The 19,139-nt window shown below is 41.7% G+C and overlaps 5 protein-coding genes across 5 annotated transcripts; all 5 read left to right on the top strand.

Annotated features, from left to right (window-relative positions):
* Nucleotides 1–693: 693 nt before the first annotated feature.
* GCK72_004518 (uncharacterized protein) lies at nucleotides 694–1,954 on the top strand (the record flags this gene model as incomplete). Its single annotated transcript, XM_053724728.1, has 4 exons — nucleotides 694–785; nucleotides 835–869; nucleotides 1,412–1,531; nucleotides 1,578–1,954. 4 exons carry the CDS (start codon nucleotides 694–696, stop codon nucleotides 1,952–1,954), a joined length of 624 nt encoding a protein of 207 aa, XP_053588922.1.
* A 1,479-nt stretch (nucleotides 1,955–3,433) lies between these two features.
* GCK72_004517 (uncharacterized protein) lies at nucleotides 3,434–4,184 on the top strand (the record flags this gene model as incomplete). The annotated part of the gene is made up of 3 exons (XM_053724727.1): nucleotides 3,434–3,465; nucleotides 3,511–3,551; nucleotides 3,772–4,184. The coding sequence occupies 3 exons, from the start codon at nucleotides 3,434–3,436 to the stop codon at nucleotides 4,182–4,184; spliced, it is 486 nt and encodes a 161-aa protein (XP_053588921.1).
* An 861-nt stretch (nucleotides 4,185–5,045) lies between these two features.
* GCK72_004516 (uncharacterized protein) lies at nucleotides 5,046–8,177 on the top strand (the record flags this gene model as incomplete). The annotated part of the gene is made up of 1 exon (XM_053724726.1): nucleotides 5,046–8,177. The coding sequence occupies one exon, from the start codon at nucleotides 5,046–5,048 to the stop codon at nucleotides 8,175–8,177; it is 3,132 nt and encodes a 1,043-aa protein (XP_053588920.1).
* A 7,866-nt stretch (nucleotides 8,178–16,043) lies between these two features.
* On the top strand, nucleotides 16,044–16,642 carry GCK72_004515 (uncharacterized protein; the record flags this gene model as incomplete). The annotated part of the gene is made up of 3 exons (XM_053724725.1): nucleotides 16,044–16,123; nucleotides 16,173–16,324; nucleotides 16,377–16,642. The coding sequence occupies 3 exons, from the start codon at nucleotides 16,044–16,046 to the stop codon at nucleotides 16,640–16,642; spliced, it is 498 nt and encodes a 165-aa protein (XP_053588919.1).
* Nucleotides 16,643–17,326: 684 nt separating this feature from the next.
* GCK72_004514 (uncharacterized protein) lies at nucleotides 17,327–17,937 on the top strand (the record flags this gene model as incomplete). The annotated part of the gene is made up of 3 exons (XM_053724724.1): nucleotides 17,327–17,421; nucleotides 17,470–17,639; nucleotides 17,684–17,937. 3 exons carry the CDS (start codon nucleotides 17,327–17,329, stop codon nucleotides 17,935–17,937), a joined length of 519 nt encoding a protein of 172 aa, XP_053588918.1.
* Nucleotides 17,938–19,139: the final 1,202 nt, after the last annotated feature.

The raw sequence follows: 19,139 nt of genomic DNA, 5'->3' as shown, positions 1-19,139 counted from the left end.
TCAAAGTACTCATTTGATTACCGGTGAATTGGAAACAAAACTAAATAGGTTGATATCATACTTGTCACGGGCGGGGCCGGGCAGGGCCGGGCAGGGCCGGGCCGGGCCAAAATCAGGAAAAATCTCGGCCCGGCCCGCTCGGCTCGTTTTGAAACAGTTTTTGAAACATTTTTGAAAATTTGATGTTTTTTTTTTGGAAATTTTGATGCTTTTTTTTGGAAATTTTTTGAAAAAAAAAGTTTTCGAATAAAAATTCAAAATTCAATAAAAAGGTAATATGTATGATAATTTCATGCATTTTTACTCTAAATTTTCGAAAAATTTCAGAAAATTGTGTTACAAAATGAGTACACATTTTTGAATCCGGGCCGACGGGCCGGCCCGATTTTTGACAAGTATGGTTGATATTATAGTTTTCACGCTATCACTGTGAGCCAAACATTTTAAAAAATAGATCACTATGAGTACTGTCAGTCTATAAATTAAAATTTCAAGTTTTCTGAAAAAGATAACTGTAACTAATTTTTCAATTTCAATTTTTTTAAACTTGGCAGCTTGGCCTTTAACCTTTGATTAACCCCCCTTGGTAACCCACCGACCCATGGCACCATCCTAGTCTAGTAACCTTCATAAAACGCATAAAAGAGAGAAGAATACCAGTTCTCAGTTTAATTTTACTTGGAATAAAGTAAAATGTCGGATGCGGATTCAAAAATCATGAAGAAGTTGTTAAGAAATTCGTATTACGACTTAATGGAGAAAAGTGTATTAAGCAGTGATGACGCGTAAGTATTTCTCTGAACTGAAATATGTATATACGTACTAAGTTTTCAGCGCAGAGGCAATCGCTGAGCACTGTGTATATTATGGTAAGTCAAAGGTTTTAAAATTTCCTCAGAAGGAAAACTATTACCGTAAAAACTGTATTTGAGGTGCCCCTCAATTTGAAGTGCCCTTCTAATAGTGGTGCCCTCCGACGGACCCTTTAAAGAATAGAGGTGCACCCTCTAATTGAGGGGTCCCTCTAATACAGTTGCCCTCCAGTGATTTACACTTTTCTCTTATATCATCATTAACTGACTCAGAACTGTTATCTCACATTACCATTTCAACACTTTAGTTGTTAAAAACGTAGTTTGCTATAAAAATACAGAATTTTCTCTGTTTTTTTACGTAAAAGTTCGGTGAATTCGACATACAAACTAATGAAATCTAACAAATTCAAAATATAGTTGGGTCCCGGGGTCAAGCAAATTCGTCGACGAAAAAAAGAGGTGCACCCTCTATTTGAATTGCCCCTCTAATAGTGGTGCACTCCGACGGTCACTTTGAATAATAGCATGCACCTCAAATACAGTTTTTTACGGTATATTTTGAGAAAAGGAAATCCTCAAAAAAAACCACATTTCAGCTGATAAGTGTGACAAAGCCGCTCAGGCAGTTTACGATTATTGTGTGAAAATGAAAAGAATTAATTGCGACACATTGATTCCTGAGGGTCTCGAGAAGCACTGCAAGGACCATCCTGGATGTGAGTTGTGGATTCAACAAAATTTGCAACAAAAATTGTGTTTCAGCACCACCGTGTACATGGTCGATTCCCACCAGTACTTTAAGTACAACAACAACAACTACGACTCCATCTACCACCACCAACCACATCTCTACCAGTGCGAGTAATATTCCGTTGATCATCGGAGTAGTTATTGCTACTTCTGTTGTCTTCGCTATTGGTATTACTTTGTTTTTCTGCTGCCGAAAAAGGAAGGACCCGTCTTATGGAGGAGGATCAAAGGGAACTACTCAAACTGCCGTTGTGTCAAGAAAAACTAAAAAAGGCACAACCACTGAAACGACTGGAACTAGAACCACAGAGAAGTCAAAAACTGGAAAGAAAGCCAAGAAGGGCAAGAAAACCAAGAAGACAACAACGACTGCTTCGTCTGGTTATTGATTTTTCTTTGTTTGTGAACTCCTTACTTGTTTTTTAAAAATTTTACTAGTTCGGAAATATTTATTTATTTTATTTTAATTCGATATGAAGGGCAAGGAGCCACTGATACAACCGAAGTGGATTCAAAAAGATAGATAAATATTTGATGGGCCGATTCTGGAGGACGCAAAATTAGGTGGTAAAAAACTATTTTTCCCTTTGGAAGTAGTAAAAAAGAGAAAAATAGTTTTGCCCTTTTTTTGCTACCTCGTGAAAAGGCCAAAAACGAGAGAGGGAGGGGGGGGAGACAAGTTCAAAGTAAATTTGAATTTTTTCAAGTTTTTTGAAGGTACATGAAATCTGAATTTCTTACATAATAAAGTATGAATGTCTCTGAGTTCATTTTCATAACGAAAGAATTGTTTAATTTGGTCTGAAACTTGCTGAGATCGATTACAGGTGAGTTTGGGCATTTCGTCGTGGCCTAGAAATTCGACATTGGCTGTGTTGATTTCTTCAAAATTTGTAGCTATCAATTTTTGTCAATTTTATTGTTCTCGCTTAATGAATTTGATCGTAAATAACAAAAATTGACTACGAAAATGGTAGAAAACATGACGAAAACCTGAAAACGAACGATCTGAAAGTGAAATTTCTAGAATGTTCCACGGACACAGAAATTCCCAAACTATCGCGCTCATTCTCAACGAGGGTTGGGCTAATTTAAAATGAATTTTACTTATAATTAGCTTGCGTTATAACAATCACCGGTTTTGAATGCACTTTATATAAGCTACGGCCAAACGGCAGAGATGCACAATCTGGTCAAGGGTTTCAGCAAAAAGATGAGAGTCTTCAGGTATCTTTTTTTGATTTCGGCATATCTCTTACATTATTAGAACACTTAAAGCTAAAATTACTAAACGTCTCTGTTGACCAAGAAATTTGGATCAGAAGTTCGACTAACGGAGAAGCATTCTGATTTAAACTGTTTTTCCGCTCACAGAGGCATTTTACGATTTCAAATTTCAGATTCTTTTAATTTACAATTTCAGAATTCTTAGAGTGTATGAAACATGCCAAAAGCCCACTTGTCAGACCATAAAATTATTTTCGGTATTAAAAATGAGATTTTCCCCAACAATCTTCATAAGCCTCTGACCGTTCTGGACTCTACTTGACCGCCCAAACCGTCCAGACCCTAAGTAACCTCCCGGACAGGCCTTCACCCCTCGGCCTGTCCTGTCCCTATACTGACATCGGGTTCATTCAATATCACGATAACAGTCAAAGTTCACTCATTCTGTTTTTTTAGAAAGTTTGACCGCCCTAGCCGCCCTAACCCGACTGCCCTGAACTCTACTAGCCGACCTGTGACGGCACCTTCCTAGTTTACTGAACTCCTTGAGGGGTGCATAAAAGGAGCAATTTTACCTCAGTGTGGATAGAATTCCGTGAGGTTCTCTTCGAGTTCCTGTCAAACGCTGCACCAATCAAGAAATGTTCTATGGACCCTTCGACAGTGTAGAAATGTAAGAACCGTTAATAACAAAAAATTTAAATACCAACAATTTCAGTGCCAAAGAATTAAAAGATACTTGTGAAGATAGTTGGCGTAGTGAGTTACTGAAACATGCTAAATAAATCAAAATGTTTTCTATGATTTTTCAGAAAAGGAATGTGAAGATCTTCCGCAGGAATTAGTCGATGACTGCAATAAAGCAAAAGGCAAAAATTGTTACAAGACTGTCCTTGACGCCGTTGAGTTTCTTTGCAAATCGTTCAACAATGGCAAGTTTTTCCCGTTTTAGAAGGTTTTACATATTTTTCTATTTCAGCACCAGCCTGTAAGTGGCTTCCAAAACCAACAACCCCGATACCCACCACTAGACGCGTCACGACCACTACAACCCCTACAACAACTACTACACTTGCTCCTGCAACCACAGTCATCAGTGATTCCTCTACGGATGCCAGCAGCAATCTCCCATTGGTCATTGTGGCAGTCATCGCTATCCTAGCGTTCATTGCCATTGGAATCTCTCTGTTCTGTTATTGCAAAAAGAAGAAGGCAGCTGGAAAAAAGGAACCGATGACTGGAGTGACCACTGGTAGTAACTCAGCTTCTGGAATCAGTAGCAAGGGAGCAACCACTCCAAAAAAATCGCAGTATGGAAAAGAGGCGGCACCGGAGAAGTCAAAGATCAAGACTCCGGAGAAGTCGAATATCAAGACAGCGATGAATTATTGATTTCTTGTTAAATACTTGTGAACTTTTTACTTGTGATGTTAATTTTACTTGGTTGTGATAAATCATTTTTGATTTTTGATAATGAACTGGTAAAACTACGCCCTAGCTATTTGTATACTCGATTATAATAATTCTATTAATTTTATTTACTTTCTTATTATTATTATTATCGTGTATTCTTATTTTCTTCTCCTCCTTCCACATTCCAATCATTCTTCTATTGTTATCTCATATATCTGTAGCTTCTCCAACACAAGCTCTCTATGCTTGTGTGGGAGAGGCCACAGGTATATAACTTTGTCATGGACAGATACTGGGACTCCAGAACTGTCTACACTATTTCTTCCTCACCCACGCTCTACATTACGACATCTTGATCTTTCCTATCACAAGCTCCCTCTTGCTTGTGTGTGGGAAGATGAAGATGTAACTCTTGTCCTGGACAGATGCTGCAACTCCAGCACTGTCCACACTCTCTAATAGTTATGACACATAACACATTTTTTGCTTTGTCTGTAGCCCCGCCCCCCGACAGACAGAGCCCCCTTTTTCTTCCCTTCCATCATTTCAGTGTTCTGAGACCGTCGTGTTAAGACGGTCTCTTCTGTTTTCTCTCCCTTTATTTATTCTCCTTATTTTTTATGTTCTCCCTTGTTTCTTTTATCCCCTTTTCTGTTACATCCTTTCTTTTGTTGTTAACTCTTTTATTCGTTTATATAAAAGGTTTAATTACCCAAGTTTGAGGTTCTACACACAAACGCATTCTACCACAACATCGACGCCAAGGATAACTCCTGAAGACGAGTACGCCTGAGGGATTATTTTTGAGTTTATGGTGCATCGACCGAATTGAAGAGGAAGATGCTGTCAGCTGCGAAATCCCAAGTAACGAAGACGGCCACACTGGTGACGCATCTTGCGGATGAAGCAGAACGCTCAGTTGAGACATATAAAGCCCTCGAAAACAACGCTCTCAGAGATCACGCAAAGAACATAACCAGCGAGGCAAAGAAGCTACAGAGGTCCATGGAGAGGCTCAAGAACTACATGGAAGCGCTGGAGAAAGGATTCAATGCGACGGTCGAAGACAGAGAGCCGACACAGGAGGAGCTGGATTGTCTTGACGCATATGCGGCAAAGTATGCCGATGCATACGAGAGAGCCGCAGAGGTACTCGACGACCTCAACATTGAGCTCGAAAGAGCCACAGAGAATTTGGAGGATTATCGATCCACTCGTTCATCGCAAAGCGTTCATGAGGCAGAAGATAACCAAGAGGATCCATTGCATGAAGCAGAAGGAAACCAAGATGTTACGCTGCAGGAAGACGCCACATATGAAGTACGGAACGATAACGCAACGCTCATTGAAATTCTGCAAGGATTTCAAAGAGCCAATTCAGTCAAGCAAACGGAGTTGAAGAAGTTCAAAGGAGATAGATGGGAGTTCGAGAGGTTTATGACCATCTTCGAGGAGGTCATCGGAAAATCGAACATGCGCGAGTTATTGAAACTCAATTATCTATTGAACGCCCTGGAAGGAGAACCCAGGGAACACATCGAATCGTTTGAGCTGACTGACGCCAACTATCGACCAGCACTTGCCGCCCTGAAGAAGAAGTACGGGGACAAGAAAAAGGCTGTGTCGGATTTACTATCAAGGCTTAAGAAGGAAGAAGCCAGGAGCGAGTCTATTAAGGACCAAAGGAGACTACTGGACAAAGTAACGGCCATAGCCAACCAGTTGCTGCTCACGGACGAGAAAATAGACAACACGCTCACACAAGAACTGATCATTGAGAAGTTCACTTTCCAAATCCAGAAGGAGGTATACGGATGTAAGCTGGATCGACCTGAAGAATGGACGATCCGTCAACTCCTCAAAGATTTGGACAACATCATCACCAGGGATGAAGAACTCCTGGAATTGCTGTCAAAACGGTCACAAGACAAGAGTGGAAAGGACGGGAAGGACAAGAAGCCGAACGCTCGCAACGAGAAATCTTCCGCGGACAACAATCGATTCCAGGAAAAGAAGGCGAGGAAGTGCTTGATCTGTAACCGAGAGAACCACTACATGTCTCAATGCAGGACAATGCCCAATCCAATTGACCGTACGAAATTTTTGGAAAAAGAAGATAGATGTGGTCAATGTTTACGCAAAGGACACAAGACGTCAAATTGCCCTGGCAGAATCTGCAATAAGTGCAACAAGCCGGGGCACCACTTCGGTAACTGTCCAAACAATGACTCAACTTCTCATCAGAAGAAGACGGAGAAGAAAGACAAACAGAAGCCGACACAGGGACGCACGATGGCTGCAAGCATCAACGCAGAGTGTAACCATGAGTCACAAGATTCAAACGAAGAGGACACGAAAGACAAAAAGACTGCAGCAGCAACGACTCGTCCTAGCGGGGACACCACAACTTCTATTCCAACTATTCAAGCTGAAGCGTACAATCCACACAATTCCAAATGGGAACGCATCTCACTGATGATCGACACCGGAGCCGATCTCACATTCATTTCGGAGAAGATTGCGAACACCTGGAAACTCCCAATAATAAAGAAAGATAAGTTTTCCCTAACTACTTTCAAATCAGGAGAACAGAAACCAGGAGCATACGCACTTACGAAAGTGAAATGCAGAGTACCGAATTCGAACAAGGAATTGGAAATCACACCCTACATATCAGATCAATTGGTAGGAAGGATCAAGAAGAGGACGCTTCCGCCAGAGGACATGATGTACATCCTGAAGAACGACATCAGGATGAACAAGGACGCTTTCGAGACATCAGTTGTACCAGACATGATCATCGGAGATGATTTCGTCACACTGATTCTCACTGGAAACATGGTACGTCTACCATCAGGAATGGCACTGCTGGATACTGTATTCGGGAATACAACTATTGGACGACCGAGAGATTCACAAATCGAGCTCAATCCATCGGAACACTACATGTTCACAGCAATTGGAAAAACAGCAATCGATGAAGCTCAAAGAGTCGAGGAGCAGCAGAAGAGAGACACCACCATGAAGAAGCCGGAAGAGTTCACAGGATCGCTTGTCAACGAGAAAGCAGAAATGGAGCGAGCGACTGTGGAACATTTCAAGAGGACTGTGGAAAAGAGAGATAAGTCATATTACGTTCGCTTGCACATGAAAGAGGATCGCGAGGAGTTACCTGATAACTACTCAATCGCTGAGAAGAGACTCATTAGTGTAGGACGACAATACTCGAAAGAAGTATTGAAAACGATCGACACAGTATTCCAAGACCAACTCGAGAAAGGAATACTGGAAATCGTTGACGCACACGAACGAACGGGAAAAAGACTTGTACACTACAATCCGCACCAACCAGTCTTCACGCCAACGAAGACAACCACAAAATGCAGAGTGGTTGTAGATGGCTCCGCACACTTCAAGAACAAACCATCCCTCAACGACCAGATACATCAAGGACCCACCATTCTTCCGGACTTGATGGGGATGCTTTTACGTTTCCGATCAGGAAAAACGGCTGTCACCTCGGACGTCGAGAAGGCTTTTTTGCAAGTCTATCTCCATGAGGATGACAGAGATGCTACAAGACTGCTATGGGTCAAAGACATCAACAAGGACTTCACAGGAGACAACATCATGGTGCTCCGCTTCACTCGAGTCCTTTTCGGTCTAAATGTAAGCCCTTTCTTGTTAGCAGCAACGATTAACCATCACCTGGAGACAATCAACGACCAGGACATGGCCCGTGAGATGTCTTACAATCTGTATGTGGACAATCTTCTGATGACAACGGATATGGATCCAGGGAACATCATCAAACTATACAGTTGCCCCAAGGAGACGTTCAATGAAATGGGAATGAATCTACGAGAATTCACAACCAACTCCAAGGAACTGCGAGAGATGATTCCAGAGAAAGACGCATCAGAAGATACCACGCCCAAAGTATTGGGAATACCATGGGACATCGTGTATTAACAATGTTTTCTCATCTGACCGTTCTGTTCTATCTGGAGTACCGCAAGGCTCAGTTCTTGGACCTCTCCTTTTTCTCCTTTTTATTAACGACATTGGTGACGCCTTCGAATCAAACTACTTACTCTATGCTGATGACTTAAAACTGTTTTCTACTAACGCCGACTGCATCAAAAAAGATCTTGTTAGACTAAGTGTATGGTGTGACAACTGGCAAATGGGTGTTGCGCCTGAAAAATGTGAAGTAATATCGTTTAATCATTCTAAAAAACACTCTAACTCAGCTTCATTGAACTTTTCCATTAATGACGCAATTATTCCCCAAACAAAAATTATTCGAGACTTGGGTATCATTTTCAATTCTGATCTTAACTTCTCAAACCACCTTGATGTCACACTTCGCAAAGCCCATCAAAGAGTCAACATATTTTTCAATGTTCTCCGTCATGCTGACTTCGAAATTTTCATCAAATGCTTTAAAATTTATGTTCGTCCCCTTTTGGAATATGGGTCTACTGTTTTCTCCCCCACATCTAAAGAACAAGTTAGGCTAATCGAGTCAGTCCAAAAAACTTTTATTTTTCGGGTTTTTCGTAAATTTAATATTCCTTACATATCTTATTTTGAATCCATTAAACATTGTGATATTCTTTCTCTTGAACATAGACGCATTATTATTGATTTAGTTTTTATGTATAAGATTCTTGTTAGTAAAGAAGTAAGAATTTATAACGACGTGCACATAAGTCTTCCTCGTTTTAGTAATAATTTACGCCGTCACCCCTATTATATCAAATCTAAATTATCAAACAGCACTAAGAACACTTGCCAATTTTTTACCAACAGGATTATCTCCTGTTGGAATAAACTCCCCCCTCATATATTCCCCAGTTTTCCTAATTCCGATGTATTTCGATGTAATATTTCTTTTAATTTTGTGGAACCCTTTTTAATACTTAAACACTCTAATTTTTAAATTATAACTGTTTCTTTTTTTCTTATTTGTATAAGTGGTGAAAGTCCTTCAAATAAATAAATAAATCAAAATCAATCAAAGAAGACCAGTTGGTCATGGAAGTGAAGCTGGACAATTGCAAATCCAATTCGAGAAGAACCGTTTCAAGCGTGATACACGGAATTTTCGACCCACTCGGATCGCTAGCAGCCCTCGTCCTGCCAATGAAACTGTTCCAGAGGGAACTATGGATGGATGAATACGATTGGGACACACCTTTGAACAAGGAACACGAGATCCAATGGCAACAATTGGTGGAAGACATCCAAGGATTCAGCAAGAGGATACCACGTCACGTAATCAGTAAGTCGCTTAACAACAAATTAGTGACTTTCACGGACGCCTCGAAGGAAGCAACGGCATGGACAATTTATGTTGTCAACGAGATGGGATGCCACCTGATATACGCCAAATCGAAAGTCAAACCATTGAAAGAAATTTGGACGATCCCGAAATTGGAGATGCAAGCACTTGAAATGGGTACAGTCAACACCCTCAAGACCATTGAATTTCTGAAACTTGGCAACATCAATGTCACCGAAATCAACATTTTCACGGACTCCACGATAGCACTCAGCTGGGTGAAAGGAGCAACGGACAAGAAAGTGGTTGGAATCCTTGTCGCGAATCGATTGAAATCCATCTACAACACAGTGGATCAAATCACGGACATGGGAATTCTAGTGAGTTTTGGACATGTGGCTTCAGAAGAGAACCCAGCGGATCTGGGAACACGAGGCTGCAACCGAGAGCTTGCGGACAACAAACTGTGGTTCAACGGACCAATTCCAATCGGACAAACGTTGGAACAATGGGTTCAAGAACGAGACACCTTCCACCTCAACACGGAGGTTCACCACGCATATGGTATGATCACGACTGGACAAGATCAAATCGCAATATTCAATTGCGACGTCACCAATAACTACACCAAGATGATCCACATTGTGGCATACGCGATGAAGTTTCTGAAAAGACGCCTGGCAACAGGAAAGGACAAGCTTGGAAAGAAAATCCCCGAGTGGATGGAATTCACGGATTCACCCACAATCTCAACGGAGGAATTCAAGAAAGCAAGAGAGATCCTTATCAAAGATCAGCAGAAACTCATTACGCCGCAACAACTCAAAAAGTGGAACGATCTTGGACTAACAAAAGATGACAGAGGAGTCATAGTTTGTGTTGGAAGAATGAAGAACGCCGAATTGGAGCAAGAAACAAAGTTTCCGATATTGCTGCAACCGAATTCAGCATTGGCAAAGATGATCATTCTCCACGAACACGGAAAGCTCCACTTGTCGGAAAACCACACCATTACGGCGATACGAAAGCAGTACTGTCTTCCGAAGATTCGTCAACAAGTGAAGAAACATCTGGCAAAATGTGTACCCTGCCAACGGGTATCTAAGTTACCATACAAGTACCCAGACATGGCACCACTCCCAGCGATGAGAGTAACGAAAACACGCCCCTTTGGGAATATCGGGATCGATGGATTCGGACCGATCGACTACAAAGGACCAGATGGAACGACACAGAAGGCCTACGGGATCATCTACGTATGCATGGTTACCAGAGCTACCCACATAGAAGTCGTCACCGATCAGAGAGCGTCGTCATTTATACAATCACTACGCCGATTTATCGGAATTCGAGGAATGCCGACGAAAATACTGACGGACAATGGAACGAACTTCACGCTGGGATACAAGATCGTAAAGGACGCAATTGACTCCTCGGAATTGACAGAAGAAGTACTAAACTTCTTACGCATCCGAGACATCGAATGGAAATTCATCACACCACTTTCACCCTGGAAAGGAGGAATGTATGAGAGGATGGTGAAGATCGCGAAGCAGTCCTTCATGAAGGAACGACGTCTCCAGAAGCTCAACTTGGAAGAGCTCCAGACTGTGTTCCATGAAGTAGCGGCGATGATGAATGATCGACCGCTCACGTATCCGGACAACGAGATGGGAACGCAAAATCCAATCCGACCGTCCGACTTCATGACGCCAAGACTTCCAGTCACACTGCCCTTAGAATCAACGCTCACTTCGCTGGACGACTACATGCCATCAAAAGAAGCACAAGCAGTTGAGACACGAAAGGGGACGATCAAGATGCTAGAAGCATCAATCAATGCGTCAGAGAAGATTTGGAGACGATTTTCGAATGAGTACCTCACGGAACTCAGGACACACCACAAGTCAAGAATGGACAAGAAACGAGGATCAGCCAGTCAACCCAGAGTCGGACAATGCGTTCTTCTCTGGGAAGAACAACCAACACCTCGGAATGTGTGGAAAATCGGACAGATCAAGGAATTGGTGAAGACACCGGAGGGATCAATTCGGGAAGCAATCGTCAAGACAGTCACAGGAAATGAGCTGCGTAAGTCGATTAACCACTTGATCCCACTCGAGTTGGACGAACCGGACGCGGAAGAAACACCTGACACGGAAGAGACGAGTCACACGCCGGAAGACGTGTCAACGCCAACAGTCACAGAGGACGACCAGGAGAGAAGGTATAATTTGAGAAAAAGGAAGGCTATGAACTACGCCGAAGACGTGGATCACGAAGTCTGCTTCTCAAAAAGCTCACCAACGACATTCTCCTCCGTCCTGCCAATCACAGTGATAATGCTAATGGGTCTAGTAGGAAGTGTCCTTGGAAAGGATATCCGAGGAAACAACCCTGTTGCAACGACTACACCATATTGCTCTAACCACGGGATACACATCGAAAGCAGCGTTTGATTCACCCCAACGACATCTCCCGATTCGAGAAGGACATTGGAAATTGGAAGTGAGCAATGACACCGTACAAGCAGTCACAGGAACAGCAACGATGAAGATTACTATGAAGATCCTGAAAAAATGGTCGACAGTAACAATGCTTTCCGAAGACAGATGCAAGGCTACAGCCAAAGAAGCGGCCGGATGTTACGCCTGCGAAGCAGGATCAACAGCCGAAGTCAATTGCTATACTCGAAAAGAAGACACTATGGCAAACGTGGATTGCGGTAAGGAAGTCTTCGCCATCAGATGTACTCCAAAAGGATACAACACGAACCTCACGTTTTTCTCGAGCAACGCTAAGCTCAGACGATCATGCTCGATCAGTTGCGGAGGAAACAGTGAACGATTCGAAATCAATGGAAACTTGAAGTATTCCGGTTCAATTTGGACATCGATCTACAGAGCAATTCGAGGAGATTCGACGCTCTATAACGAGATCAACTTTCCGGACATCGGACATGTCATCGACAGCTACCTTGGATACATGAAGACGGTCATCACTGTATTAGTAATAGTCGGAATTGGATTCCTTCTCACATACACAATGATAACAAGAGCCGGATTCAAAGTTGTCAAGAACATCCTGAAAGGAATACTTTTCATCATCATGATGCCAATCGAGATCATATGTTGGATTTATTTTTTCTTCAAGCGCCGACGCGCCAGAAATCGGCCAAAAACGGAACACGTGGCTTAAAAACCACAGTTTTTATCTTCTTTTTCTGCATGCCCAGTTCTACATTATCTCGTCCAATGTGCATGCCTTCGTACAATTACTCGTCTCCTTGCATGCTCCAATATTCAGCCACTAAATCTGTTCAAATTGCAGCAAACACACTCGCCATCATGAACAGAACAAGACGCGAAGAACAATACCCTGAAGATCGACCGCCCCATTGGGAACTAGAACGCATTGCAAATGAATTGCAAAGGGCAAAAGACGCAATGAATAGACGAGAAAGGAGAGCTGCAGATGCAAGCAGACAAATTGGACAAATAATCCACAGCCACACCTTAAACAATCAGGACAAAATCCACCAGATTGTTGGATTGAACGCCGAGATCACTGGAGAGTTCATAAAGACCCTACAGGCGATCGAGGAGTTCGAACGCCAGAGAGCAGCATTGGGGAGACTGGAGGACCTAGGAATCGCAGACGACTTGGAAATCCGAGGATATCTCGCCAACCGTGGATTAAGCTTAAGTGAAGTAACGACAGATATCGCTCGCGCAAGGACGTTCTTCACCGCAATATCAGCGGAGGCAACTACGGGACTCCGTGATATCCATAACGACATGGCGGCGCAACAAGTAGAGTTGGTCGACCTCTTGAAGATCATAAAAGGAGATCTGGATGAAGCAAGAAGTGCCATCAAGAAACACACGGAGGTAATTGAAGAATTGAAAAGTTCTATCGAGGCAACAACCAACGATATCGAAGCTATCCGGTATTATGGCCGGGGAGGCTCCTCCGGAGTTGAGCAGGCTCCAGAATCGCCTGGGCAGGCCCAACATCGCCGTGATGGATCGCCAGGACAAGCCCAACATCGCCGTGAAGGATCGCCAGGACAAGCCCAACGTATTCGTGAAGGATCGCCAGGACAACCCGAACGTCGACGTGAAGGATCGCCAGGACAGTATGGGGATCGCAGGGACAATCGGCCATCCCAGGAGCAAAAGGACAAGCGTCGCTCGCCGGAACGACAAGACGATCATCCAGAGAGAGATGAAGATGAGGACAGTCATCGTTCGAGATCGCCACCCCCAAAAAGAAGAGACGATGGGTTTGATCCATCTCGTCCAAAACGATGGATATACCCACGCGACTACGAATTGAAAGCAATCAAGAACGATTGCGCCTTTTGTGGGCTCAACCACTATTCTGACAATTGTCAGAACGTCGAGTCAGCGGACGATAGACGCGACTCCATCAGAGGAATAAGATGCTCTCGCTGCATCAAACCCCTCGCACACGGATTCTGCAAATGCAGACCGACACACTGTCGGTACTGCAAACGAGTCACAGAGCATCACTACTCGCTCTGTGACTACCCAGTCCACATTCACCGGACTCCAGAGGACTACGTCCCAGCCAATCCGACTCGACCACATTGTCACGCCCCTCGGGGACATCGAGGAAGGCCAGACTACGACGATCAATGGAGCACAAATGGTCACCGAGGTGACAACCACGCCCCTCGGGGAAACAGCCGAGGACGAAGCTCCAGCCACGATTCGGAGGACCCGAATGTCCCGGGACCATCACATGGTCGCCGAAGAGACAGCCACGCCCCTCGTAGGGACCAATCAAGGGAAAGAGGAGGACACCGCCGTGAGCAGTCCAGAGATAACCGAAAGGACGAAAGGAGACATTAATCGCTGAGCCGGGAGTATACTCGATTATAATAATTCTATTAATTTTATTTACTTTCTTATTATTATTATTATCGTGTATTCTTATTTTCTTCTCCTCCTTCCACATTCCAATCATTCTTCTATTGTTATCTCATATATCTGTAGCTTCTCCAACACAAGCTCTCTATGCTTGTGTGGGAGAGGCCACAGGTATATAACTTTGTCATGGACAGATACTGGGACTCCAGAACTGTCTACACTATTTCTTCCTCACCCACGCTCTACATTACGACATCTTGATCTTTCCTATCACAAGCTCCCTCTTGCTTGTGTGTGGGAAGATGAAGATGTAACTCTTGTCCTGGACAGATGCTGCAACTCCAGCACTGTCCACACTCTCTAATAGTTATGACACATAACACATTTTTTGCTTTGTCTGTAGCCCCGCCCCCCGACAGACAGAGCCCCCTTTTTCTTCCCTTCCATCATTTCAGTGTTCTGAGACCGTCGTGTTAAGACGGTCTCTTCTGTTTTCTCTCCCTTTATTTATTCTCCTTATTTTTTATGTTCTCCCTTGTTTCTTTTATCCCCTTTTCTGTTACATCCTTTCTTTTGTTGTTAACTCTTTTATTCGTTTATATAAAAGGTTTAATTACCCAAGTTTGAGGTTCTACACACAAACGCATTCTACCACAACATCGACGCCAAGGATAACTCCTGAAGACGAGTACGCCTGAGGGATTATTTTTGAGTTTAATTTGGTGGTAAGCCTTTCAAAAATTTTCCCATTCCAAAACTGTCTCTTTCTAAAACTGTCTCATTCCAGAACTGTCCATATCAGAACTTTCCTTTTTTTCTAGGACTGTTTTTTTTCAAGTCTTTTCTAAAACTGTGCCTCTTCAGAACTGTTTCTTTCTAGAACTCTCCAATTTCAGAACTTCTCCAGAACTGCTCCATTCTAGAACTGCTGATTTCAGAGTTATATTCTAAAAAGTGGAGTTCTAGAAACAGATTGTTCTGAGAGGCGCACTTTTTTTCCAGTTCCGTTAAAACGCGGAGCCGTAAAACTGTTCAAATTTTGACCACTTGTGGTAGAAATGTTCTCCTCCTGTTCTAGAAGTCCAGAAGCAAATCAATCTGATATTCAAAAGAGGACTGGAGTCTTTTTTTTGCTATAAGGTATGAAAATACCCGAAAATTTGATGGAAAAAGTGAAAAATTTTGTCCGAGAGGACTACACGGCCACTCAGAAAAACCCTTCCACCAAAGCTCCTTTTGAGCCAGAAGAACGGGAATTGTGGCGTTTAGAGCGATTTTTAGCAGATACGCCAATAATAAAGTTTTTTAGAATTTCTTAAAGTATCGGAGTCTGAGATATGAAAAAAATATTACCTCATTCTTTTTTTTTAATTAGACTGCCCAATTTTCTCTGACCGTCTTGACCGTCTCGGTCAGTACTCAAACCCCGGTTGGATTTTAATTAGCTGCTCATGTTTTCAATCACCATGAAATTGACCGCCCTGACCGCGCCCTAACTCATAGCAACCCCTCGTCCTGTTACGGCACCCTCGTACCTTACTAAACTCGTGAGAAAATGCATAAAAGAAAAAAAAGAAACTAGTTTTGATAGAAAATAATTCACATTTACCCTCAACTACTGCAAGAAATCAAAAGATAGAGCAAGTTTTATAAGGAATGATTGGAAATCCAGGAGAAGATAAACCGATTGACAAGAAATTTCTTGGTGAATTCGAAACTAAAGACAGTACTTCCATGTAATTTTTTACATATTCAAAAAAATTTAATAACCTGACTGTGTTGTAGAGCGGAAGCTATAAAACGTGCATGCACAATTGGAGGCGACTGTGGTAAAAAGCCGGAGCAATTATTGGAGCGGTGCAAAGAAAACAAGAAAACTGATTGCGACACATTGATTCGAGAGGGTGTGGAAAAATTTTGTAAAGATAATTCCAGTGGTGAGATATTACGTTTTTGAGCATTGTTGTCTAACTAATCTCTCTATTCTAGCCAGCGCGTGTTGGTGGCTTACTACCACTACCACTACATCCAGTCATCTTCCTTTCATCATAGGAGGTGCTGTCGCAGCTGTGGTTCTCCTTGCTGTTGGTATCGCTCTTTTCATTTATTGTCGTAAGAAGAAGAAGAAGTCAGTTGGCAAAGGACAGTCAGTGACGGGAGCAACTAATGGAAGTAAGACTGCAACTGGAGCAACTAACACCGGAACTCCTACCATAGAAGCGCCACCTGCTACTCAAACGGGTTCTAGATATTGATCTTTTGTTATTTGAGAACGTTTTACTTGTATTTCTATTTTGTGATGAATAAATGTGTTTTACGGTGCTGAAATCACTACCCTGAATTTATCGGTGTTCAAAGACCCATAATATGTACAGGCATGACAGCTGCCATTAGGGGGAGTTATTGTTAATGCGGGAAACATTAAAACTACAAAACTACTACAAACTCTAAGGTTTTCAGTGGTAAATAACTGCTGTTTCACATCAAATAAATCTACGAAATTTATCAAACATCTGTAACATCTATCTTCTGAGAAATGCACTCTCGAATACGGATGCCTTTTTATTAAAGGATCAATAGTAATTTATTTAATTCAACTCCGAAATTTCTGTTTTTTCATTGTCACTATATTCAACACGAAATTTGAAAGCTTCTGACATGGTTCTGCCTTTTCTGTAGATACTTTTAGACTTTTAAGTTTCCAAAAAATAGGATTTAGCATGGAAAGCTCTGAGATTTAGAAAATTCTAGTACCGCACATCCCCTTTTAAAATTAACTAAATAGAAATGACCAACCGACCCGGTCACTGACCGTTCTACTACAACACTTTCCCAGCCTACTAAACTCAATAAGGGCACTTTTTAGAACTGCAGAAATTTCCAGAAATTTTCCCCCAGTCGATTACAAAACTTACAATTAGACGAAAACCGAGAGTCTTATGTTTGGAATACTGCTTTCGAATCTAAAAAATAATACAGCAATTATTAAAGGAGTTAACGGACTATTCAATCCTATTGCAACTAGTACGGATGTGTAAGTTGTTTTATCTTCATTGTTGCAGTCAAAAAGTCGGGTTTTCAGAGCAAACAGAATTTCGGAGGTCTGTAAGGGTAATGTGGGACAAGTCTCAGAAGAAATGTGTGCAAATGCTCCAGAAGAACTGTTGAAACTTTGTAAGAAAGATAAAAACCGTGATTGTGACACATTGATTCGTGAAGGCGTGGAAATATTTTGCAAGGAGAATAGTGAATGTGAGTTTTTCACTTTCTGTTAAAAAAAAATCTTCTAATTTTAGCACCGGCCTGTGATTGGTTGCCAACTACCAGTACAACCAGTGGTTCAGATAGCCTCCCATTCATAATCGGAGGTATTGTCGCTCTGGTCATTATTCTTGCCGTTGGAGCTGGTCTCTTCTTCTACTGTCGGAATAAAAAGAAAAAGTCAGCTGGCAATGGACAAACTATGACTGGGACAACTGTTGGAAGTACTTCTGCAACTGGAACAACCAAAACTGGAACAACTGCCACGGAAACGGGATCCAGATATTAAACTGTTACGTATGAGGATATACTTGTTATGTTTCTTCAAAGAATATTTTCTTCTAGAAAATAAATTTTTAAAAAGAACCAACAGAACTCTGACTACACAGTTCCTACGAAGCACAGAACTTTAAACGATCAAACTTTCAAAGTTAAAAATTTTAAATTTACAATCAAAATTTCTCAACATAAGTAGAACGGAGGAAGAACTTTCCCTCCCCCGTTTCTAGAAGAATTCTCCCAACCTACGGGTGACGTCACCAGGTACACCTATGTACATGTCTGAAAAAAGGCCTGTAATTCAGCATACCCTTGTTCATAATTCCCAAGTACCAGTGCACCTGTTTTTACCTAACTACCTCTTTACCGTAAGCCTCGTTACCCGTACACCTGTATCAGGCTTGGTCGAGAAAAACTTTTCGGGAAAATCGAGAACGAAAAAATTTCTCGAAATTTTTTTTCGGGAAATCGAGTACTCGAAATTTTTCTCGAAACTTTTTTCGGGAAAATCGAGCATTTTCGAGAAATTCGAGAATTTTGTCAAACTGACTTCAAATGACTTAAAAATAACTATTTTTCGATAGATTTTATTTTTATTCATTAATGTATACTTGTTTTCACAGTTCGAGATTGGTACCCCATCAATTAAACGTTTTGCTGGAGAAACATCAGTTTCGAAAAACTTTCAGCACTCAATAGTTTTCTATTTTGGAGCACCGTAGGTGAAAATTGAGAAGTATTTTGATTAAAAACAACAAAAAATCGGTTGAAACCCTGTAAAAATGAATGGAAAATTTCGAACTTTTGAATATTACTGTTACAAAAAATTTCCCGATTTTCTCGAAATTTCCCGTCGGGAAAAATTCCCGAAAAATTTTTCGGTAAAATTCTCGTCGGGAAATTTTCCCGAAAAAAGTCGGGAAAACCGAGAAATCGAGTATCCCGATTTCCCGACCTCGACCAAGCCTGACCTGTATACCGTACGTCTACATATTTGGAAAAAAAATTTGCAAAAAAAAAGTTTTGGGATAATTATTGTTTCAATGATTAATTACCATTATTACGTTTTATATCAACGCAACCACCATACGTCCTGCCACCACGACGACTGAAATGAAATTATCCTATTTTTTGGATATTTTTATGAAATTCTGATGTACGAAAAGAAATTATCATGTTTTTAGATATCTTTATGAAATTCTGATATACGAA

The sequence above is a fragment of the Caenorhabditis remanei genome, chromosome II (assembly GCF_010183535.1).
Source record: "Caenorhabditis remanei strain PX506 chromosome II, whole genome shotgun sequence".
Classification (NCBI taxonomy): domain Eukaryota; kingdom Metazoa; phylum Nematoda; class Chromadorea; order Rhabditida; family Rhabditidae; genus Caenorhabditis; species Caenorhabditis remanei.
This window is presented reverse-complemented; position numbering and strand designations above follow the sequence as displayed.